Source organism: Elephas maximus, chromosome 11 (genome assembly GCF_024166365.1).
Source record: "Elephas maximus indicus isolate mEleMax1 chromosome 11, mEleMax1 primary haplotype, whole genome shotgun sequence".
Classification (NCBI taxonomy): domain Eukaryota; kingdom Metazoa; phylum Chordata; class Mammalia; order Proboscidea; family Elephantidae; genus Elephas; species Elephas maximus.
The window spans coordinates 14,935,494-14,961,590 of record NC_064829.1 but is presented as its reverse complement, the minus strand read 5'-3'; the positions used below and the strand labels follow the sequence as shown (position 1 = coordinate 14,961,590).

The 26,097-nt window shown below is 40.0% G+C and overlaps 1 protein-coding gene across 1 annotated transcript in view; it reads left to right on the top strand.

Annotated features, from left to right (window-relative positions):
- The window catches only part of RAB12 (RAB12, member RAS oncogene family), a 34,976-nt gene extending 24,078 nt beyond the window's left edge, over nt 1-10,898 (top strand). The window contains exons 3-6 of the mRNA XM_049900172.1: nt 5,658-5,796; nt 7,724-7,813; nt 8,613-8,717; nt 9,732-10,898. Coding sequence (XP_049756129.1) covers nt 5,658-5,796; nt 7,724-7,813; nt 8,613-8,717; nt 9,732-9,845 — 448 coding nt within the window. The 3' untranslated portion in view covers nt 9,846-10,898. The remainder of the gene's footprint in view (nt 1-5,657; nt 5,797-7,723; nt 7,814-8,612; nt 8,718-9,731) is intronic.
- The last annotated feature ends 15,199 nt before the right edge of the window (nt 10,899-26,097 follow it).

Genomic DNA, 26,097 nt, shown 5'->3' with positions numbered 1-26,097 from the left:
AACACATTTCTCGTAGGTATAAGAGCATTCTCAAAAAAAGACCTTCTCTGCTTCTTCCTTGACTCTTCACTCCGTGCCTTTGGCCTCTGAATGTTTTAAACTCTTCTCAGCACTGGTGAAGAATATAACTCAGAGACGAAGGATGAGAGTCCTCTAACTTATCCAATGGTTGGTAGCAGGGTTTCTACATAGAATATTACAGTGATTCAGTTAGGAAGTGGGATTTGTCTTTTCCTGAAGGGATTTTCAGCAGTGAGTAATATATTTATAATATACCAGCTACTTTGTTAATCACATAATATTAAGGATATGATTTTTATCTTCTGAAGTATTTTAAAAGATGAAAAAAACTTTTTCTTCATTATTGCTATCCATTTGGTAAAAAGTAGATCTTGGAGTCATGGTTCTAATTGTTGTTGCTGCTATTGTGTGCCCTGTAGTCAATTCTGACTCATAGAAACCCCATTCAACAGGGTAGAACTGCCCCGTGGGCTGTAATCTTTACAGGAGCAGATAGCCAGGTCTTTCTCTGGCAGAACTGCTGGTAGGTTCGTACCACCAGCGTTTTGGTTAGCACTTAACGATTTGGCTAGCACATAACTATTGCCACCAGGGCTCTTTAATTCTTATTACTTATTGGAAGTAATGGGTGGCTCTATTGGGCTTATGAGCAGTCCGCTGTCTGATGGTGTTGTATCTGCTTTGTCGTAGCATGTGGTTGTCAGTTGGGACTCAGTAGACAGTGCTGTGCCAGTGATAGCTGAGCTCAGATTTTCTAAGCGATAACCCCCTGAGAGTGTTGGTTTCTGGACACAGCCGAGCTAACAAGGTATTATTTACTGTAGAGTCTTAGAAGTTTAAAGTACTAAAAGCTACAACGCCATCGTCCCATTTCCACCTGACCTTTTATGTCATTGTCACATTTTTGGTTCCTTGATTATCTGTGGTCAGAAAAGGGACCGTTTCTCTCATCGCCATACTTAAAGTATGTATGCAAAAATGTTATGTAAGTCTAGCTGAAATAAAATGTGTGGACTAATGGTGCTTTGGATATACTTCAAACGCTGTACTGGAAATTATACAAGATGAGTTTACAGTCATTGTTTGAAATGGACTTGAAACCATGAATTTGCCTCCTACCTTTAGAGAAAAAAAAAAATTTTTTTTTTTTTTTTTAGGCAAGCATGAAATTACAGTGATACATATTAGGATTCCCTTGTTCTGTAAATCATTCTGGTCTTCACTGTTTGGGAAATTTAGTTTTAACCAGCTATTCTTTATGTTGGTATCGTGCTCATTTCCTTTACTTCTCTGCTTAGAAGAGATGGACTGTTTCAGGTATTTGAAATTATTTCCTGCATATTAGTAGTTTCATCATTTAAATGGGTATATTAAGTACAACCAATAAGGATCTTTGAATTGCTTAAGCATCATTTTATTACCTAGCTGGGGAAACAGAATTGCAGGAATTTTTCAATTTGTACCAGAAGCAGAGAAAGAAGAAGAGATCACGTGCCAGCTGTAATAAATGATGAGTTAGCCGGCATGAGTAAACTGTGAGCCTCCAGGAATCAGTTTTCTGTCGTGGAGGTGGAAATTCAGGCTGACAGAGGTGAAGATGGGAGACAGCAGGATTGCACATCATTAGGAACAGGCAGAAGCGTGGCTGGGGTGCAGTACGTTACCATCACCTAGAGTTTTGAAAAATAGAGGCCTGTGTGGGGTTTTTAGGGTACTGGCTCCTAGTTGGTATTTAGTAAATCTTCGTTGAATTAATCGATCTTTCACCCACCCTGTTCTTTGATCATACATGAGAGAGCGTAGGGTTTAATATGTAGGGAATAGATCAAGGAGAGGGACTTTTGGGAGGAATAGAAAATAAAAGCTTTCTCAACCAAAATATTTGGGAATTTGGCATATTCTCTCAGAGGAAGGTGCTTTTTTACCTCTTGCATTCAGAGCCAGGCATAAAAAGATGGAATTTAAGGAGCGACTTTAAATGGGGAAATGTGAACTTCTTAGTAGTTTTTTGTAAAATGAAATTACTTACTCATTTATCTGTTAGAATGATTGCCTCAGATTTTGTGTTTTGGAGTCACTGTGTCCTGTTTTTGTATGTCTGGCTTAAAGCGGACAGACAGAGCTAATTTCATGTTTCTAAGATTCTTAGGCGTCCTGGATGGTCCAGATGGTTAACGTGCTGGTCTGCTAACCAAAGGTTGGGGGTTCAAGTCCACACAGGCACCTCAGAAGAAAGGCCAGGCAACCTGCTTGCAAAAAACCAGCCGTTGTGAACCCTGGGGAGCACGGTTCTACTCTGATACATATGGGGTTGCCCCGAGTCAGTGTTGACTCAAAGGCAGCTGGTTGGTTCTAAGATGCCTGAGTCTGCTATTCACACAGCTTTCTTTACTATATCACAAATGCCTTTTACTGTCATATTTTTTGTTGGATTTTTATTAAAGTGTCTATTATCTTTATTTTCTCTGTTGATCTCCCAATTTCTGAATTATAAATACTTTGTGTATAGAAATGAATGTGAGTTGATTTACACTAAAAGGCAGCTTAAAATTACTTAGAATAGACATATTAAAATTGTAGTTCTGAGAATGCTCAATGAAGATCTTACATCTAATTGCTATTTAAGTTAGTGATGTGCCTATATTGTGCCAAGCACAAATTTCAGAGTAGAAAAATGTGTGTTATTTGACTTTTTAAAGAAATGGGAGATGCTGTTTCGTAACAGTATTCAAACAGCACAGAACGTTTTTTACAACGTTGAAAATATTTTGTCAGATTCTAAGCTGAATAAGCCATAACTTTTGATAGAACAGGGAAGCACGCTCTGAAAGGTTGGAGCCTTACTGGTTTGGGGAGTAGAATGTCTGCCCCCAATGCCTAGGAGCAGAGAAACAGCGTTCCCCGTTGGTTGCACGTGTAATTGAAATGGTGTCTGAATCCCTTCCTTCTCAGCCTGGGAAGCTGCCTGTCAGTGTGGTTTTTACGTTGTTTTTAGAAATCCTGAAGAACTCAGCCTCCATCTATCATATTCTTTAGTTTTCCAATATCTTGGCAGTTCTGGGTCAAAAAATAATGTTTATTTTGCCTTGAGGAGGTGTCAGCTCTCCACATTCCATACGTGTCTCCTGTTCAGTGCGTGTTGGTTGCCTGCCTGCTGTGGACCAGGCACTGTAGTGTCCAGCCAAGGGCACCAGTGTGGTCTCACCGCCTCTTGAACAAAGCACCTGGCTTTGCTGTATGTGGAAAGAATTTCCAATGAGCTTGTTTGTGTGTTTGTTTGTTTAACACTGTAATGTAACATTAATGGAACTAATTTGGCAGGAAGTCTAGCCTGAACAAAGTCATGAGTCTTAGCAACATTTTCAAAGAGTGTTTTTGCGGACACAGGCCCACAGGTGCACCTCAGGAGTCTTTTTTCATCAAATACATTTGAAAAACCTTGCAGCGAAGCATCTTGCTTATTTCTTGTTTAATCTGTTGCCACTCTCCCCCGCACCCAAGTACTTTACCATGACCTTGACTTATTTGATACTTGACTGGTTTCACACACCTCCTGCTAATGTGCCTCAGAATTAGGATTCCTTGGGACTCGCTTTGGGAAAAGCTAAATTATAGATCAGAAGCCTATTATATTTATTTGTCGAAGAGTCTCATTTGTAATTAGATATATATGATGGTTCTCAAACAGTTTTTTTTTTTTTGGCTTATTAGATGGAGAAAAAAATTCTACTTGGGTAGACTGTTAACATGCTTGCTTGTGTCACTCTTCATGTTGAAATGTTCGTCTTAAGCCTGGGGAATAGTTCTTAATATTTCAGCTAAGTGGTAGGAGAATACAGACTTTTACAAGTTTTTGCAAACCTATTCAGTATCTCTCTTCCCTTTTTCTCAGTGACACACATGAGCACAAAATACCAATTTAGGGAAGCAAAATACCTAGAAAAACTTAAGTATAATGCTTTATGACAGAAAATAAAACAGTTTAATATCAGCCCACTTCCTTGTACATCTTTGTTATTCCTCTGATTCCTTCCATATCAATTTCCTTCAGAGTCTAGTAGATCAGGGATTTAGATCCTTCCAGAACAAAGGTCTGGTTTTGTGGGGGACAAGGTGTGTTCAGGTGCACTTACATGATTTATAGTACTAAATTACCTTATACTCATAATTGTATTACAGAATATCAAAAAACTCCTTCCAAAGATACTGTTAGCTTAATTAACTCTTAAGAGATGAGTTAAGAAATAAAATATTGCTTTTATGCTTTTCTTTGTGAATTTTCGCTTTGGAAAGACAGTTCATTGGAAAAAATTAAGATTTTGCTATGTGCTGGATTTTAACATCTTTAGTTAAATTATTAGAAGTGAGGATGGCGAGACTTCGTCTCACGTACTTTGGACATGTTATGAGGAGGGACCAGTCCCTGGAGAAGGACATTATGCTTGATAAAGTAGAGGGTCAGCAACAAAAGAAGAAAACCCTCACTGAGATGGATTGACATAGTGGCTACAACAGTGGGCTCAAGCAAAACAACAGTTGTAAGGATGGTGCAGGCCCAGGCAGTGTTTCGTTCTCTTGTACACAGGGTCGCTGTGAGTTGGAACCGAGTTGACAGCACCTAACAACAAAAGTTAAATTATTATGGATCTACTTTCTCCCTTCCCCCTTTTGTTATGATTGTCTTTTTGTCATAAAAATTCCTTTTTCTTTTTTTTTTTAATTTCAAAACCTTGGTTTGAACGAAATTGGGAAGTCTTTATGTTTTAGTTTCACTTTAAGAGCTCCAAAAGCCCCGCTGCCAGTAGTCATAACCTGTGTACAGGTGTGGCGCAGAGTCAGGAGTTAGCTGATGGGAAGAGGGACACGCTTGTAGGAGGGTGCCGCTCTGCCTCCGGGGGGCGGGGGGGTCAGGCGCTGCTGCTTGTCACCACAGGATGGCCCCGTGCTGCTGATCGAGACTGCCTTCTCAGAGCATAGCAGAGAAGCTCTCCTCTCTCCTCACCTGAAAGTAAGGGGTAAACTGCCACCCACACCCCAGCCCCACCTCAGCACTAGCGCTGGGGGCTGGGGAGACGTGAGCCCTCTGGGGACGTGGAGGGCATGCATTCCGTGTAATCTTAGGGTTCCCCCCGCTTCCTGCCTGGGGGTGTGAGCGCACGTGTGGGCATGCATGTGTGCATACATGTGAAATGTATATTCCTTGTGTGTCGTCATCGCTCTCAGCTTTGTTTGTAATTGTTCTGTAAATCCCCAAAAGTGGGCTGCTTTTTAAGGACTGTATTGTTCAAACTTTCTTTTCCTTTTTTATCTTAGAAACGTGTATTTTGACGGTGTGTGATACCCACTGCTGATTGCCTTTTAAGGGAAGAGTTATTCCAGATACTTAGTTAATCTTGGTTCATAACCCGTCTCCATTCACCCACTGTAACTGTTAACCACGTACAATTGTGCCTTGTGTTTCAGGTAGTCCTAGCCAGGTGAATTCTTACTGCTCTCTTTCAGGGGAAGAAAGACATAGACATGGTGCTCTTGTTCCCTCCTAGTAGAAAAACAAGTGTGATACATGTTTGCATTGGAATGTGGTGCTCCTTCCTTTGTTCATTGCTCAGAAACTGATTTCTGCTGCTGTTTCTTAGGGACACAGCAGGTCAGGAGAGATTCAACAGCATTACCTCAGCTTATTACAGAAGTGCCAAGGGGATCATATTAGTCTATGACATCACCAAGAAAGAGACATTTGATGATTTGCCAAAATGGATGAAGATGATTGATAAGGTAGGTGTTGGATTTTTCTCTTAGATGTGAGCTTTTTGCTTATGGGTGTTAATCATGATAAAAGACAGGAGGTGGAAACCTTTATGAGCGTGCTTTTATATACTAAGCATCGTTTACTCCATATTACACCTTTCAGAGTAGATATGTATTCCTGTGTTATATGAGGCAGGGAAGGATTAAATTCAGCCGGGAGTTTTATTCTAGCACCGTGGACCGTCTTAACTTCAAAGCCTAGACATGCTCATTCAGTTATATTTGCTGCTTCCAGGGAATTAGCCAGAGGGCACTTTTGTTACTGTGGGTGGTCCAGCTGAGCGCCTGCCCACCTGTCAGTGTCCTCAGAGTACATGTGCCCTCCAGGGATCACCATCCCTGTAGCTCTGCAGACAGGCTTCCGGCATCACTGGACACTCACGGTCACCAGCGTCCCTTAGTTAACTGTTTTGAACAAAGGAAGATGCTATTCTTTGGCTATGATTAAATATATTCAGATAGCCTGTATCTATATGAGCAGTGTAAACCGTGGGTTCCCCTCTGAAGACTGTGTACTCAGAATACACAGTGAGAAGGCGGAGCAGCTGGGGGAGAAGTAGTGGTACACAGGCGACCAAATTCTGAGAGTTTTCTGCCTCTTATGGGATAATTTAATGTTCAGTCACTTTGCATATATTAGCACACCTAATGTGGATAGGATTTTGTTTAAAAATTGTATTTAAACCAGTTGTTAAATAATGTTGGAGAATGTTTGCCAGTTTTACCAAGCATGTTGTCAGTGAGTCAGGGACCAGGGCTGCTAACTTTACAAAGATGCATCGGCCCTCAGAGGGGCGCTGCTCTCCCTGCTTTCAGTCAGACCTGGGCGCCACACTTCCTGCTCTGTAGCGGGAGCCGCAGGCTGTGCTGCCAGGGAACTTAGCAAGGGGCAGGCCTCACCGCAGTCTAAAATTTAAAGAAATGGCCTAAGTCCTAAGGGCCCCATTAGGTGCTTCAGTCTCTGTGTTTTCCTCTTTTAGTTGAGTTTCCAATTAATTGGTAATTGTTTCACTTGTTAAATGCTGAAGTCTTAAGGTCTGATGCTCCATGTGATACTTTGATACTTACTCTTGATTTTTACTTGAGTAAGTTCTGTCCACCGTTTGTTGGGTGCTTGTTGCATACCAGGCCCTGTTCTTAGTCCTCACCGCAGCCCTAGCAGGCAGCCACCCACATGTCACCCAGAGGGAGGCTGAGATGCCTTGCTTGGCAGAGTAACTTGGCTGAGTTCACACAGTTCAGGTGGCTTTTGTTGTTATACATAAAATTAAATGAGTTACTCAAGTTACTTTGTTTTCTTAATTATAAAATCAATGATAACTTCATTAAAGAAAATTTGGAAAATCAAGAAAAGCACAAAGACGTAAATGGAAAATCTATCGTTCTGCCACCCTGAAAGACTAAATGGGACTCATACTCCATTTAGTTTTAAATCCTTCTTATTTTGCAGATATTCTATCATGAAGTTCTTCCTGTCTCATTAAATGTTTTTCCAAAGCATGTGTTTTTTATAGCTGAATTTTGGATTTACCTCAACTTACTTAATTCTCATCTGTGTTGTTTGACATTTGGGGTTTTTTTTTGACAGATAACCATTTTGAGTTTGGAGCTCTGCCTGTATTTTGAATCTTTTTTTAGGCTAAATCCTTAGGGATTATTGGATCAAAGGCTACAAACATTGTGGCTCTTAATGCCTTTTACCAAATTGCATTGTGAAATGTGGTGCGCCTGTGAGTACATCATTGTGGTCAGTCCTGCCTGGGACGTGTAGACTCTCAAAGACTTGTGGAATGAATGAACAAATGCGTTAGCGAGTGCGATGCGAGCTTGGTTCACGCTGTTAGTAGATGACAGTGCCCATCTTGGAAATGCAGCTTCTGTTACCGTTCCACAGTATGCTTCCGAAGATGCAGAACTGCTCTTAGTCGGAAATAAGCTGGACTGTGAAACTGACAGAGAAATCACCAGACAGCAAGGCGAAAAGGTAAGAGAAATATGTGGCGCATAAGAAAGAAATCACTGTTGTCCTGCTCTCTGTTTAGTTGTCAATAATACCTTCTCTTTTAGCAAGTTACTTATTTTTTAAAATTAGGAAATATTTCAAGCATAAAAAAGTACAAAGAATAACATACCGTATTTTATATCTGTGGTATGAAAAATATTATGATATTGCATATTTATGTCTATACTAGATAGAGCCATCACTAACAGTTTTTAAGAGAAAGAATTATGGATACAGTTGTCCTATAATCACGCCCTTCTCATTTGTTTACATTTGTTTTGGGATCAGAGAAAAAATGTCAGCACGTTCTGCGTTGTTATCTAACCTCATTTTATATAAGAAAACATTCTTTTAAACTGTAAAATTGCTTTCATGGTTTTCCCTTACTCTAACATATTTTAACCTCCCCTGGTTTTTGCTATGGACTCAATCATGGAGAATCAGTGATACTCATATTTGAATGTCAGACGCATTGCAGTTATAGAAACTTTGACAAGTCATTTGACTTAAAGAGCCTGGTATCATCTTAGGGGTTTTGGTTGTGTGTGTATGTGTGTGATTTACTTACCATGTAAGAAGTCGCTGTACTTTGTGAAATGTATGCCTGTGCATGGGTGGGGCTCTGCAGACCTCCTGGTCCCACCCCTTCACTTTGAGGCTGAAGCCCAAAGGCCATGGCTTCTCTAGACACAGTTCCTGGTGGGTCAAGAGCCAGGCCTCATGCTCTGACAGCAGACTGCGTTGTACCCCACCCACAGGATTTTTTTTTTTTTTTTTTCAGTTTGCACAGCAGATAACTGGGATGCGGTTCTGTGAAGCAAGTGCCAAGGATAATTTCAATGTGGATGAAATATTTCTGAAACTTGTTGATGACATTCTGAAAAAGGTAAAAAGGGAAGGATCTCGAAGTATTTAACGTGAAATCTGTTGTTTTATTATTTTTTTGTTTAGAAAAGAAAGTATGGTAGTTACTCTGGGGCTCAAGAACCAGGTGAAGTTAACTAGGCCCAGGGTACCCAGTTTGCTGTCGTGGCTTCAAGCTCTGCCCGTGGGTTTTCAGTGTCACTTAGCATTGATGTTATAATACACATGCTTAGCGTGGAAATACAGTGGGTGGGTGACTTGAGCCCTGTGACAGCGTGCCATGTTCCTTGGGCATTTATTTGCTTTTCCTTTTTCCTGTTTCCCATGAGAATTAATTTAAATACAGACAGTGGAGACTAGCAAAGTCCGCAGGTCTCTGAGCTGAGGAAAGAGCCCCTTGATACTGCCCACCTTGGCATCTGCTTCCCCAGTGGGTGCCTCATGCCAGTACTGGGGCCTCAGTATTGCAAGAGATTTGTAGACAACTTCAGTGAGCAGCAGTAGCTTCTTTGGGCGTCTTTAAGCTTACCTTCAAAGATTTTTAGTAGGAAGTTTATTTACAGTATTATTAAGTATAATGTGCTCAGTTCAAATATAACTCAGAAGCTTTTACTAAAATAGTGGTTTATATAATTGCCGGAGGAGGTTATTTCTTTCTTTAGGAATGATAAAACTAAGCCCTGAGAATGCAGAACCATTTATTTATGTATTAATGTGTTAAACTTTCATTGTACTGGGCTCTCTGGAAGTAAATGTCCACAGACAGCAAGTATTTATGACGCTGGTCTACTCTTTTTTAACAAAGGGTTTTAAATAGGCTGGGCAGTGTTAGGGTTTTGACAGGAAGCTCTGTGCACCTGGTTTTTTTATTTTTGGCTTAATATTTTGACGTCTGGTTAAACTTCGATGATTGGAGGAGTTTCTGTAACGATACTTTTGTGTTATTGTGTGATTTGCAAAGCATTTACATGTACATTGTATAGTAAACTGTTGTCTGTCTGCCCAGGTTTATTGGTCTTTTTCCTTTGTCCTTAAGATGCCTCTGGATATTTTAAGGAATGAATTGTCCAACAGTATCCTCTCGTTACAACCAGAACCCGAGGTTCCGCCAGAACTGCCTCCTCCGAGACCACATGTCCGATGCTGTTGATTTGCTACTCTGGAGACGTGGTGGAAATGATTCCTGGGAAGGGGAAGAATGTTCTATTCTGCACTACAATCATTTTGACAGTTTCCTTTCGCACTTTGTAATCCAAGTCAGAGCTATACAGTAACTTGTAAATATGCAAATATGCAATCCTGGGTAAAGTTTGGTTATAATTACATATTTCCCTCCAAATTATTATATTCATTGTCCCAGTGTCTAGTTACATGGCCTGGGAAACGTAGTACTTCTAATATGAAGAATGGGAAAGTTGAAAGGTATCATGTTTCTTGAGATAAATATTACAGTTGTCCTTGTTGATTATATTCTGAGGACAGAAGATATTCTGATAAGAGAAAATGTGGTGCTTTGCTTACTGTTTTAAAGAAAATTTGTAAAACTAAAGACTTTTTGAAAAAAGCTATCTTAAGTGCTTTTTCTTTATTTAGAAGAGATTTTCCCCACAGCTGTAGCATCTTTGAAGTATTGGAGTATTTCTGCACAAAGCAAAGCTCCCGTATAGCAGCCATTGGTTATTTATTAGTGTTCTGTGTGGTAGGCTATTATAGTTAGAGGTCCCCAGGCCACAGAGCCGCCATCTTGGTTTCCTAACGACATGCCCTGTACTTATAAGAACTCTAAAGATTCAATAAAGAAAGAAATGTTTTTGAAACTATAGAAGATTTTAAAATAACGCTGCTGTCCTAAACAAATCCTGTTTAAAGGAATTTTAAAGAGATACATTTTACTATATCAAAGAACATACATGTATTTGCCTAAACATTCTGTACCTTTGTAATGATAAAGCTTTTCTCCGTATGGTGGAGCTTATGCCTATTAAGCCTGGATGTGTTCAGTTTTTTTTTTTTTTTTTTTTTTTTGGTCTGATAATGAATTTGTGAACTCTATCTTTGATATATCTTTTAAACTTCACTGTTTTGTTTAGTCAAAGTAAATAAGCAATTACGTATTTGAATAACTTGGCGTGTCTTGAATGTTGTGGTATTGAAAAGCATTGTGGTCTTTCTACACTAATGAAGTGCAAATAAAATTTTGTATTTATGAATGACAGGTGAGTTGGCCCCTTTATTTGTGCAATTACAGATTGTATATATCTGACTGTTCTTCATAAACACGTCTTTTGAATGTCGTAGGTAGAAAAAATATGCACATAACTTTTATCATCAACACTTGATCATGGATTGTGCCAGTTATTAGCCTGTTGTCTCTCACATCAAACCCACCCTTTTATTCTCTGCTCTTTGATGCTGGGGCTGAGACTGTATGTTTGCCAAACTCTTGTTCTTCCTGTTAAAATCTGTGATGGGAGGAACTTGAACTCAGGCAGAGAGAAGGGCCTTGCTTCCCATTTTCCCATTCCTGTTAGTCAGCTCCAATCTCCAGCTTCCTTTGGGATCTCCAGCTCCTGTCTCCCTGCACCCAGTTAGAGGCCCCAGTGGCATTTGGACTGCTGCCTAAGGGGCCACAGCCCCTGGGCCATCCAAGCCCCTGCTAGGCTGTGCCCTCCTCACAAGTCCATACATCCACCGGATCCTGCCCCTTCTGCCAGGCCATACCCTCCTCAGAAATTCAAGCTCAGTCTTGCAAGCACCCTTCCTCTGTGCTCCAAAGTGTGGCAACACCGTCTTCCTTTTGGTTCCCCCAGCCCTAGCAATAGTAGTTGCTTCCTTTGGTAATTTATTGCTGAGTTAACTTAAAAGGAAAAAAAAAAAACAGTTCGTGTCCAGCTAACCCCAACTCATGGTGACCCCATGTGTGTCAGAGTACAACCATGCTCCATAGGGTTTTCAGTGGCTGATTTTTCAGAAGTAGATTGCCAAGGCCTTTTTTCCGAGGTACCTCTGAATAGACTTCATTAACAGCTGAGTATGTTAACCATTTGCATTACCCAGGGACCCCTTTTGTTTGTTTAGCATCTTAACCGTGCAGCTAGTTCCCTGGGTTAAATCCATTCTGTTTAAAAATACCTCATTTGGTCTGGTTTTCTGACTGATGGCGAGTACCTGGTGTCAAGAGTGGTCTCAGAAAATACATCTTCAAAGATGAGTTTCTGAAAAACTTTGTTTGCCATGGGCATTTGTGGCTAACCCACTAATCTGTGGTGTGCTTTATATTTTCCACCATTCTTAGTTCCTACACATGTGTCTGTTAGATGTAGTTTAACAAAAGTACCATTCTTTCTTAGTGGGGTAGTTTGGAGTTAAAGGTAGGACTGTGCGAGGAGTCTTAGTGTGTATTATAGCTCTGAATTTGATTAAATTTTTGTTTGGTTTTCCAAGATACTTCTGGGAGTTTTTCTCCAGTGACTAGGGTTTTGTGACAGTAGGACTAGGACTCTTAGTTTAGTATTATCCCCCACAAGTTTTTTTTGGGGGGGGGGATGGGGGAGACTGGTTATTCAGTATCCCTTTCAAGAGTAATTCTCATGACTGATTAGTGGCTTCTCTTGCCCACATGTTGGACCAATGGGAGCCTCCACCATGGTGTGATAAGGTGAAACTCCATCTAGTCTCTCTTGATATCTAAAGGGAATGCTCCTTTTCAAAAATAATGGTAAATAATACTTTACATTTTTATAGCTCATTGGCCCAGATTAGTATCTCATTTGATGCTCACAGAAACTTTTAAGATAAATAGAGCCAAGTATAAAATTAATTTTCACTTATTTATGCAGATGGAGAGGAATACAATCCAAGAAAATACAAATAAAAATCACCTAAGACCACAAAGTCTTCAGATTTTGTTATGGCCACAAAATCATACTTCAGTCTGTGAACTAGTTATTAAACTTGGAGTCACGGCTTCTTCACAATTAGTGAATTAAGGTGCTTCGACCACAGTAGGAAACAGTGGGGTCATTCTGCATGCACGAATCTCCACTTCTTTTTTCCCTTCTGGATCTTTGAAGTCCTTTTTCAAGTTGGCAGGTGGTGTTACACCTGAATGCTCCTTAGAAGTGAGGATGGCAAGACTACATCTTACTTCGGACATGTTATCAGAGGGACCGGTCCCTGGAGAAAGACACCATGCTTGGGAAAGTAGAGGGTCAGCAAAAAAGACCCTCAACAAGTTGGGTTGAGACAGTGGCTGCAACAGTGGACTCAAACATAGCAACGATTGTGAGGGTGGCACGGAATTGAGTAGTGTTTAGTCTTTTGTACGTAGGGTTACTATGAGTCAGAACTGGCTTGATGGTGCCTACCAACAATGACAACAGGGTAGTTTTATTAACTAATGGTTTAAAGTTTTTGGACTGTGAAGGGTGGATATTAGCTGATAACAAAAGGAGTCCAGTTGCTGTCCAGCTGTAAAACAAACTAAAACTAGCTTTTTTCATGAGTGACTTACATAAAAACTCAAGGTTTACACACACACAAAAAAACTGGTGGTTACAAGGGAGGGGAGGGGAAGCCACTAACTAGACAAGTAGACAAGTGTTAACTTCAGTGAAGGGAAAGAACACACAATATAGGGGAAGTCAGCACAACTTGACCAAGGCAAAGTCATAGGAGCTTCCTAGACATCCAAACACCTTGAGGGACCAAGTTACTGGGGCTGCGGGCTGGGGACCATGATCTTGGGGGACATCTAGGTCAATCGGCATACCATAGTTCATAAAGTGTTCTACATCCTACTTTGGTGAGTAGCATCTGGGTTCTTAAAAGCTTCTGAGCAGCCATCTAAGATACACCTATTGCTTCCATCCCATCTGGAGCAAAGGAGAAGGAAAAAAAAAAAGACATGGAAAATTTTAGTTCAAAGGTCTAATGGACCAGATGAACCACAGCCTTCACCAGCCTAAGCCCAGAAGACCTAGATGGTGCCTGGCTACTGCCATCAGCAGCTCTGACAGGGATCACAATAGAGGGTCCCAAACAGCAGGTGAAAAATGTGGAACGAAATTCAAGTTCACAAAAAAAGACCAGGCTTACTGGTCTGTAAGAGATTACAGAGGCGCCCAAGGCTATGGCCCCCCAGACACCCTGCTAACCCAGAACTGGAGCCACTCCCAGAGTCTACCTTTCAGCCAGAGGTTAGACAGGTTTATAAAGCAATAACACACATGAGGAATGTGCTTCTCAGTTCAATCAAGTGTACAGATCAAATGGGCAACAACTGCCCCAAAGCAGGAAGGGACAGGAAAACTGGGCAAATGGACACACGGAACCCGCAGTGGAAAGAGGGAGAATGCTGACACATTGTGGAAATTGCTACCAATGTCACAAAACAATTTGTGTATAAGTTTTTGAGAGACTAATTTGCACTGTAAATGTTTACCTAAAGCACAATTAAAAAGCTAGAGTAGTTATATAGTAAAACCTGCAAAAGCCAGAACCTGTTAAGGTGGAAACCTATCAGAGAAGGAAAACTCAAATATTTTCCATTAATAGCAATAAAAAAGTGATAAGACTGCACCCTGTCAGAGGCAGAAAACTTGCAAGACCTGGAAAAACAAGGAAGTCCCATCAAGTTCTGGCTCTCACAGTCTTCACTGTGACAAAGTAGACCTCTGAAATATTACCAGGAATAAAGAGGAGACCCTTTTGTCGTATAATGAAGGGGTCAGTTCACCAAGAAGACATACCATCCTTAAATGTGTATGCACCTAACTACAGACATTCAAAATACATGAAGCAAAAACTGGTAAAACTGAAAGAAATACACAGATCCACAGTTAGAGATTTCAACACTCCTTTCTCAGTAATAAATAGAACAAGTAGAAAATCAGTAAGGACATGGAAGACTTAAACAAGAACTTGACCTTATCGGATTCCATCCAACAACAGAATATACATCCTTTTCAAACACACAAGAAATATTAACTAAGATAGACTAGATTCTGGGTGATAAAACAAGCCCCAAGAAATTTAAAGAAAGTACCTTTGAAGACCACAACTGAGTTAAACTTAGAAATCAATAACAGATACCTGGAGAGACTTCCGGCCAACATGGTGCCATAGACAGAAGAACCACACCATCCCTCCACAGCAAAGACCCGAAAAACTAAGTAAAACAAACATCAGTCCTGGAACCCAAAGTGTCAAATGAAGAGATAAAGAACTCAGCCAAGCACCAAATGGATCAAGAAACTGATGCAGAACAGAGAGCGCGGAGAGATACCTGCCAAGGTCCCCCATCAGCTAACACAGCACGGATTCACCAATTTGGACTCCTGTCAGAGATCAGCAGGCAGGGAGCATGGGAAAGTAGCTTCACAGTGCTCCCAGCAGGAGACAGAGCACCCACTAACCAATGATACACAATTTCCCACCCCCCATCCTCTCCCTACCGCTCTAACTCCGTGCTTCCTGACTCGCAGCTGTGGCTCTGCAGACCAGGAAATGCAGCCTCTGTGCTGCTTAGATTCCCCCCACTCACATCAGAGATCGGTGGACAGGTAGTACAGGAAAGCAGCTTCACGAAGGAGAGAGAGCGCCCAGTAACCAGCATATACATTTTCCTAACCCCCACCCTTCTCCCCACCCTGCCTTGGCCTCCTCTACTTCCTGCTGGCCACAGTTTCTTGGCCAGGAGGCAACTGCTTTGGCTCTGGGCCACTTGGATTCACCCTGCCACACTGGCTGGCTCACTGAGTGCCACTTGTCTGTTGCTGATGTCGCTTTTTTCCGTTTCTTTTGGTTTCTTCCATGTCTCCCACAACCTCCCCCTCCTTACTCTCAGTCACCTGGCTCTGTGTGCCATCTTTGCTTCCTCTTCAAAGGCTGTGAAGTACCGCATGACTGGAGAACCACTTGCCTGGCCTGTAACACCACACTGGTGGGATCCCTGGGACCGTTTTTTTTTTTTTTTTTTTTTTCCTTTGTTGTATTTTTGTTGTTCATTTGCTTGTTTTTCTTTTCACAGCTTGGGAACCCCTTCTAACGAGGCTGCACTGAACAGCTTAGGACTCACTCCCCGCATCTGCACAGCCACATTGGCGGGATCCCTGGGGGCATTTCTTTTTTCTCATTTCATTTTTCTTTCTTTTTTCCTTTCTGCTTTCTCCATGTCTCAGTTCTCATTTCTCTATACTTACCTTCTTTTGTTGTCTCCTAAATACCTGGCACTGTGTGACAACTGTACCCCCTCTAGCCAAGCTATACTGCCCAGCCAGGGAACACTTTCTCAGTCTTCAAAGCTGCACCACTGGGACCCCTGGGGGCTTTTCTTTCTTTTTCCCAAATTTTTATCTAGTTTTTTTTCTTTTTCCCTTTTTTCTCCTTTTTATCTTTCTCCACTTCTTGATTTCTCATCTCTCCACTCTAAAGGCAAGCTCCCTTAGCACTCTTTATTGTTTGTTTGTGGCTCCTGTTTCTCTCTCCTCCCTCTCCTCTTTCCCACACCCATAATAGCTCCACACATCACAACCTCCCCTGTTGTTCCTGCCTACCTGCACTGTGTCCTGAACATCATGCCCCAGAGCAGTACAGGCATGGCCAACCAGAACCTGCTCAGCAGTGATTCCCAACCCACCCTGTTAGCCCTAGTACATACCACAAATAACCCATCCAAGCCCCTCCCCTTGAGCTGGACCAGCCCTGCTGCACCATAGCTGAGTGACAGGCCCTGTCAATTGGACAAGGAGGTGAAAAGTATAGTGACCATAGATGAGTAAACAACAAAGAACACACAGCCCACCTGCTCAGATATAACCAAATAAAAAAGCAGGACGAAACAAGGGGATCTACAATCAATAAATGAAGAAAATAACTACTGAATGTCTGGAAGACAGCAGAGAATACCAAAACATATTTTAAAAATGGACAGAATGGTTCCAGTAGGCATCCAAAATAAACACCAGATTTCTTTCCAGTAGAAGAAACGGCACTAGAACTACCTGACAGGAAATTCAAATCTCCAATATCAGAGCTCTCCAAGGGTTGAAGCAAAAAGCAGACAAAAATGAGGAAAAAATAGACAAATTTATGGAAAAGGCAGACGAATTCATGGAAAGTACAGACCAAAAAATGGAAGAATTTGGGAAAATAATAAGAAAAAAATGCCAAAATAAATTCACAATTAGAAATCATACAAAAACAACAATTAGAAATCCAAAAGATAAACAAGATTTCAGAAATTGTCAGTGTCATAGAAGGGTTGCGGAGCAGGATTGAAATGATGGAAGACAGGGCCAAGGAAACTAAAGACAAACACTTAGATACACCTCTGTTGGAAAAATCAGAAAAAAGAGAATAAAGAAAAATGAAGAAACACCGAGAATTATGTGGGATACAATCAAAAGCAAAAACTTGTGAGTGATCAGAGTTCTAGAACAGGGGTGAAAACAGAAAACACAGCAAGCATCATTGAATAATTGCTGACAGAAAACTCCCCTAATATCATGAATGATGAAAAGCTGACCATCCAAAAAGCTCAACGAAACCCCGTATAGTATAGAACCCAAAAGAAAAACACCAAGGCATAACACATAATCACACTTGCTTAAACCAAAGAAAAAATCCTGAGAGCATCTCAAGAAAAACAGAAAGTCACATACCACGGAGAAACAATAAGGCTAAGCTCTGATTATTTGGCAGAAACCATGCAGGCAAGAAGGCAATGGGATGTCATATATAAAATCTTGAAAGAAAAAAAATTGCCAACCAAGGATAATGTATCATGGAAAACTCTTACCAACATACGTTGGTGAAATTAGGACGTTTCCAGATAAATGGAAATTAAGGAAACATGTAAAAACCAAACCTACAAGAATAATTAAAGGGAGTCCTTAAGTCTGAGAAAAAACATCAGACCACAGCCTGAATCTAGGATGCAAGATTGTACCAGCCAGATACCAGCCTAGGAAATGAACTCTCAAGGACTACCCAAAACCAAAAGAGTTACAACCAGGAACCAGAGAGATTAATCTGTAAATGACAACGAAGTCAGAACAATAAAATGGAATAAATGGTGTAAGTATAGAACTTTCAAATGGAGAGAAAGGCAAGGCAATACCAAGTAATATAGGAAGATAAGGTTAAATTTCAAGGTAACCACAAAGAAAGTTAACAAACCTACTCATCAAAATAAAGAAGAAAAACAAAGTCTCAATAAAAACAAAATCTACAATAACAAAAGAAACAAAAAAGTAATCCACAAACAAAAGTAATTCAGCATAGGAGAGTAAGAGGAACAAAGAAAATGTCAGCACCACGAAAAAAATCACTACAAAATGACAGTAATAAACTCACACCTATCAATAATTACACTGAATGTAAATGGCCTACACGCACCCATAAAGAGACACAGAATGACAGAATGGATTAAAAAAAAAAAAACAGGATCCATGAATACACAGTCTACAAAAGACACACCATAGAAACAAAGATGTAAATTTATTAAAAGTCAAAGGATAGAAAAAATATATCAAGCAAATAACTACCAAAAAAGAGCAGGCATGGCAATACTAATCTCAGATAAAATAGACTTTAAAACAAAATCCACCACAAAAAACAAAGAAGGGCACTATAATGAAGGCTTAACCATAATAAACATCTACGCACCCAATGATAGGGCTCCAAAATACATAAAACAAACTGTAACAGCACTGAAAAGAGAAATTGACAGTTTCACAATAACAGTAGGAGACTTCAACACACCACTCTCAGTAAAGGACAGAACATTTAGAAAGAAACTAACAAAGACACAGAAGAGCTAAAGAGCACAATCAGCCAACTTGCGCTCATAGACATATATAGAACACTCCACCCAACAGCTGCAAAGTACACATTCTTTTCCAATGCACATGGAATGTTCATTCTCCAGAATAGACCACATCTTAAGACACAGAACAACCCTCACCAAAATCCAAAATATTGAGATAATACAAAGTAATATCTCTGACCACAATGCCATCAAAGTAGGAGTTAACAACAGGGAGAACAAAGAAAAAAATCAATTACCTGGAAACTGAATGACACCCTGCTGAAAAACCACTGGGTAATAGAAGAAATCAGAGATGGGATCAAAAACTTCCTAGAATCAAATGAGAATGAAAACGAAACATACCAAAACCTTTGGGACACAGCAAAGGCAGTGCTTAGAGGTCAATTCATAGCAATAGAGAGGCACACATCAAAAAAGAGGAAAGGGACAAAATCAAAATAGCTACACATCTTGAATGAACAGAAAGAGAACAGTAAAAGAAGCCCACAGCCACCAGAAGAAAGGAAATAATTAAGATCAGAGAGGAAATAAATGAAATAGAGAATAGAAAAACAATAGAAAGAATCAACAAAACCAAAGTTGGTTCTTTGAAACAATCAAGAAAATCGACAAACCACTGGCAAAATTGACAAAAGAAAAACAGGAGAGGATGCAAATAACCCAAATAAGAAATGAAATGGGGAACATTACAACAGTCCCAACTGGAATAAAAAAGGCCATAACAGAGTGTTATGAAAAACTATACTCCCACAAATTTGAAAACCCAGAGGAAATGGAAAAATTTCTAGAAACACACTACCTATGCAAACTAACACCAAATGATGTTGAAAATCTGAACAGACCAATAACAAGAGAAGAGATTGAAAAGGTAATTAAAAAACAAAATTCCCGCCACCCCCCCCAAAAAAAAGCCCTGGCCCAGGTGGCTACACTGGAGAATTCTACCAAACATACAGAGAAGAGCTTATGCCAGTACTACTCAAATTATTTCAGAACATTGAAAAGGAAGTGATACTTCTGAATTCATTCTATGAAACCATCATATCCCTCACACCAAAACCAGGCAAAGACACCACAAAATAAGAAAATTACAGATAATATCTCTAATGACTATAGATGCAAGAATTCTCAACAAAAATCTAGCCAATAGAATCCAGCATCATATAAAAAAAAATAATACACCACGACCAAGTAGGATTCATACTAGGTATGCAAGGACGGTTCAACATTAGAAAATCAATTAACGTAATCCACCACATAAATAAAAGGAAAGAAAAGAACCACATGATCATCTCAACTGACACAGAAAAGGCATTCCACAAAGTCCAACACCCATCCCTAAAGAAAACTCTCAATAAAATAGGTATAGCCTAAAATTTCTCAACATAATAAAGGGCATCTATATAGGGTTATAACATAGGGTTGCTATAGGGTCTCTGTGAGTCGGAATTGACTTGACGGCACTGGGTTTGGTTTTTTTGGTTTTTATGTAAGTAGGAGGACTTGCACTACCTGACCTCAGAAGCTACTATACACCTACGGTAGTCAAAACAGCCTGGTAATGACAGATACATTGACCAATGGAATAGAATTGAGAACCCAGATGTAAATCCATCCACCTATGGTCACCTGATCTTCGACAAGGGCCAAATCCATCAAATGGGGAAAGGACAGTCTTTTGAACGAATGGTGCTGGCAAAACTGGATGTCCATCTGCAAAAAAATGAAACAAGACCCATACCTCACACCATACACAAAAACTAATTCAAAATGGATCAAAGACCTAAATATAAAGGCAAAAACTATTAAGTTCATATAAGAAAAAAATATAATCAATGTTAGAGGCCCTAATACATGGCATTAGCAGAATACAAACCACAACCAACAACACATAAACTGCAGAAGATAAGCTAGATAACTGGGATCTTCTAAAAATTAAACACTTATGCTTGTCAAAAGACTTCTTCAAAAGAATAAAAAGAGAACCTACACACTGGGGGAAAAATTTTGGCTATTACAAATCAGACAAAGGTCTAATCTCTGAAATCTACAAGAAAATCCAACACCTCTACAACAAAAAGACAATCCAATTAAAAAATAGGCAAAGGAAATGAACAAACACTTCACCAAAGAGGACATTCGAGTGGCCAACACACACATGAGGAAATGCTCGCAATTACTAGCCGTTAGACAAATGCAACTCAAAACCATAATGAGATACAATCTCACCCTGGCATTATGGGCACAAATCAAAAAAAACAGGATATAGCAAATGTTGAAGAGGCCGCGGGGAGATCAGAACTCTTATGCACTACTGGTGGGAATGCAAAATGATACAATCATTTTGGAAAACAATATGGTGTTTCTTTAGAAGGCTAGAAATAGAAGTGCCGTATGATCCAGCAATCTCATTCCTAGGACTATATCCTAGAGAAATAGGAGTAGTCACACAAATAGACATATGCACACCTATGTTCATTGTGGCAGTGTTCACAATAGCAGAAGGATGGAAACAACCTAGAAGTCCATCAACAGATGAATGGATAAACCAACTGTGGTACACACACACAATTGGAATATTTCCCAATGATAAAGAACAACAATGAATCTGTGAAGAGTCTCATAACGTGGGTGAATCTGGAGGACATTATGCTGAGTGAAATAAGTCAATCAATAAATCAAAAGGACAAATATTGTATGAGACAACTACCATAAAAACTCATGAAAAGATTTGCACAGCAAAAGAAACAATCTTTGATGGTTACAAAGGAGGGGAGCAGTGGGGATGAAAAAACACTAAATAGACAAAAAATAAGTGGTAACTTTGGTAAAGGGTAAGACAGTACACAATACTGGGAAGCCAGCACAACTTGTACAAGGCAAGGCCATGGAAGCTCTATAGACACATCCAAACTCCGTGAGAGACTGAATTGCTGGGCAGAGGGCTGTGGGGACCATGGTCTCGGGGAACATCTAGCTCAATCTGCATAACATAGTTTATAAAGAATATGATCTACATTCTACTTTGGTGAGTAGCATCTGGGGTCTTAAAAGCCTGTGAGCAGCCATCTAGGATACTCTACTGCTCTCACCCCTTTAGGACCAAGGAAGAATGAAGAAAACTAAAGATATAAGGGAAAGATTAGTCCAAAGGATGAGTGGATCACATCTACCACAGCCTCTACCAGACTGAGTCCAGAACAACGAGATGGGGCCCGGCTATCACTGCTCTGACAGGGATCAAAGTACATGGTCCCAGAAAGAGCAGGAGAAAAATGTAGAGCAAAATTCTAACTCAAAAAGAAAAACCAGACTTGCTGACCTGATGGAGACTGGAGAAACCATGAGAGTATGGACCCCAGACACCCTTACAGCTCAGTAATGAAGTCACTCCTGGGGTTCACCCTTCAGCCAAAGATTGGACAGACTCATAAAACAAAACGAGATTAAAAGGGCACACCAGCCCCAGGGCACAGGAAACCTGGTAATAGGGAACCCAAGGTTGAGAAGAGAGGGTGTTGACATGTCATGGGGTTGTTAACCAATGTCATAAAACAATATGTGTAGTAACTGTTTAATGAGAAACTAGTTTCTTCTGTACACCTTCATCTAAAGTACAGTAAAAAATAATAATTAAATTATAAAAAAAAGAAAGACCTGGAAAATCTCCAAGTATTTGGATATTAAACAATAGATTTTTAAATAACCCATGTGACAAAAAAAGTCAAAATCAAACAACTAACGGAAATGGAACAACCAGAACAAATATGAGAATGTTCACACATTGTGAAGAATGTAACAAATGTCACTGAACAGCTTGTAGAAATTGTTGAATGGGAACCTAAACTACTGTGAATCCTGAAAACACAATAAGATATTATTTTTTTAAGAAGTCGATCAGTATTAGAGAATACTTTGAATTGAATGAAAATGTATCTACAACATATCAACATTTATGCAATATAGCTAAAATAGTGCACAGAGGGAAATCTATAGCTTTAACTGCTTATATTAGAAAAGAAAGAAGGTCTTGGGCAACTGACCTAAGTTTCCACCCTATAACACTAGGAAAAGCAGAGTAAACACAGTACAAGCAAAAGGAAGAAAATATTAAAGCATACGTCAATGAAACTAAGAACATAAAAATAATAGAAAAAAATCAATAAACCAAAACTGAATCTTGGAAAAGAGCAACATAGTTGATAAACCTCTAGCCAAATTCATCAGGAAAAACAAAAGACACATCACCCTGAGATACTCTTAAAACCTTGAGACAAAACTATCCCCTGAAGTCTACTTTTAGCAAAATAACAGATAATAAGCACACAAAATAAAAGATATTACCTATGAGTATGATTCTCCATCAAAAAACCATCTATATGAGACCAACAGGTCAACAATTACTCTACAGTAAAGATTAGAAGATAAGTTGGGGGGGGGTGGCCAGGGAAACTAGAGCGCTGGAAACAGAACAACCAGAATGCAATTAAAGAGAATGGTGACACATTGCGAAAAATTTAACAATGTCCCTGAACAATTCGTCTAGAAATTGTTAAGTGGGAACTTAATTTGCTGTGTAAACTTCCACTGGAAACACAATAAAATGTTATTAAAAAATAACAATAGAAGACAGGAATTAACCAATATCTGGAATGAAGGAGGGGACATCTCTACAGACCAACCCTAAAGACAGTAAAAGAATAATAAGAGAATTACAATAAATTTAACAAAAAGATGAACTTCAATCCATATTTCTCACCCTATACAGCCATATCACAGACCTAAACGTGATACCTAAAACTATAAATCTTCTAGAAGAAAACATATGAGATAATCTCTGTGACCTCAGATTGGATAAAAATGTCTTACAAATAACACCAAAAGCAGGATTCATAAAAGAAAAAAAAATGATAAATTGAACTTCATCAAATTAAGAACTTCTATTTTTCAAAAGGCACTGGCAAAAGAATGAAAAAACAAACAAAAAAAACCCACACAGACTGGAAGAAAATATTTGCAAATCACATATATATATAGGCAAAATATATGAACAGCCAATTCACCAAAGAAGATGTTGTTAGGTGCCATTAGTCATTTCTAACTCATCGCGACCCCATGTACAACAGGAGGAAACAGCGCCCGGTCCTGCGCCTCCTCACAATCCTGCTATGTTTGAGCCCATTGCTGCAGCCACTGCGTCAGTCTATCTCATTGAAGGTCTTCCTCTTTTTCACTAACCATCTACCAAGCATGATGTCCCCCTCCAAGGACTGATCCCTCCTGATAACATGTCCAAAGTACATAAGACAAGTCTTGCATCCTCACTTCCAAGGTGCACTCTGTATTTCTTCCAAGACAGGCATGTTCGTTCTTCTTACAGCCTGTGGTATATTCAACATCATTTACCAGCACCGTAATTCAAAGGCATCAATTCTTCAGTCTTCTTTATTCATTGCCCACCTTTCGCATGCATATGAGGTAACTGCAAATATCCATGGCTTGGGTCAGGCCCACCTTAGTCCTCAAAGTGACATCTTTGCTTTTTAACACTTTAAAGAAGTCTTTTGCAGCACATTTGCCCAATGCAGTAATCCTTTGATTTCCTGACTGCTGCTTCCACGGGCATTGACTGTGGACCCAAGTAAAGTTAAACCCTTGACAAAAACTTCAGTCTTTTCTGTTTATCATGACGTTGCTTATTGGTCTACTTGCTAAGATTTTTGTTTTCTCATTGATCTTCATCAGTAAGTGTTTCAAGTCCTCTTCGCTTTCAGCAAGCAAGTTTGGGTCATCTGCATGTCACAGGTTGTTAATGAGTCTTCTACCAATGCTGATGCCACATTCTTCTTCATACAGACCAGCTTCTCGGATTATTGCCTCAGCATACACATTGAATAAGTATGGTAAAAGGGTGCATCCATGATGCACAAACCTTTCTTGATTTTAAACCATGCAGTATCCCCTTGCTCTGTTCAACTACCTCTTGGTCTGTGTACAGGTTCCTCATGAGCACAATTAAGTGTTCTGAAATTCCCATTCTTCACAATGTCATCCATAATTTGTTATGATCCACACAGTCAAATGCCTTTGCATAGTCAATAAAACACAGGTAAACATCTTCCTGGTATTGTCTACTTTCAGCCAAGCTCCATCTGACATCGGTAATGATATCCCTCATTTCAAATTCTCTTCTGAATCTGGCTTCAATTTCTGGCCATGTACTACTGCAACCAATTTTGAATTATCTTCAGCAAAATTTTACTTGTATGTTATATTAATGATACTGTTCGATAATTTCTGCATTCTGTTGGGTCATCTTTCTTTGGAATGGGCACAAATATGGATCTCTTCCAGTCAGTTGGCCATGTACCTGTTTTCCAAATTTCCTGGCATGGATGAGTGAGCACTTCCAGCACTGCATCCCATTGTTGAAACAACTCAGTTGGTATTCCATCAGTTCCTGGAGCCTTGTTTTTCACCAATGCCTTCAGTGCACCTTGGACTTCTTTCAATGCCATCAGTTCTTGATCAAGTGCTGCTTCCTGAAATGGTTGAACATCGACCAATTCTTTTTGGTACACTGACTCTGTGTATTCCTTCCGTCTGCTTTTGATGCCTCCTGCATCGTTCAGTATTTTCCCCATAGAATCCTTCAGAATTCCAACTCAAGGCTTGAATTTTTAATTCAGTTCTTTCAGCTTGAGAAATGCCAAATGTGTTCATCCTTTTTGATTTTCTAACTCTAAGTCTTTGCACATGTCATTATAATATTTGACTTTGTCTTCTCGAGCCGCCCTTTGAAATCTTTTGTTCAGCTCTTTCACTGCATCATTTCTTCCATTCATTTTAGCTACTCTACATTCAAGAGCAACTTTCAGGGTCTCTTCTGACATCCATTTTGGTCTTTGGTTCGTTTCTTTTTAAAATTAATTTTTATTGTACTTTAAGTGAAAGTTTACAGATCAGGTCAGTTTCTCATACAAAAATTTACATACATCTTATTACCTTATAATGCTCCTAATTGCTCTCCCTCTAATGAGATAGCACAGCTCTTCCGTCCATTGTCTCTCCTTGTGTCCATTTGGGTAGCTTCTGGCCCCCTCTGCCCTCTCATCTCCCCTCCAGACAGGAGATGCCAACATAGTCTCATGTGTCCGCTTGATCCAAGAAGCTCGTTCTTCACCAGTATCATTTTCCATCGCCTCTTCCAGTCCATTCCTTGTCTGAAGAGTTAGCTTTGGGGATGGTTCCTGTCTAGGGCTAACAGAAGGTCTGGGGACCATGGCCTCCAGGGTCCCTCCAGTCCCAATCTGACCATTAAATCTGGTCATTTCATGATGATTTGGGATCTGCATCCCCCTGCTCTCCTGCTCCTTCAGGGTTTCTCTGTTGAGTTCCCTGACAGGGCAGTCACCAGTTGTGGCCAGGCACCATCTAGCTCTTCTGGTCTCAGGCTGATGTAGTCTCTGGTTTATGTGCTCCTTTCTGTCTCTTAGCCTCATAATTACCTTGTGTCTTTGGTGTTCTTCAGTCTTCCTTGCTCCAGGTGAGTTGAGACCAATTGATGCAT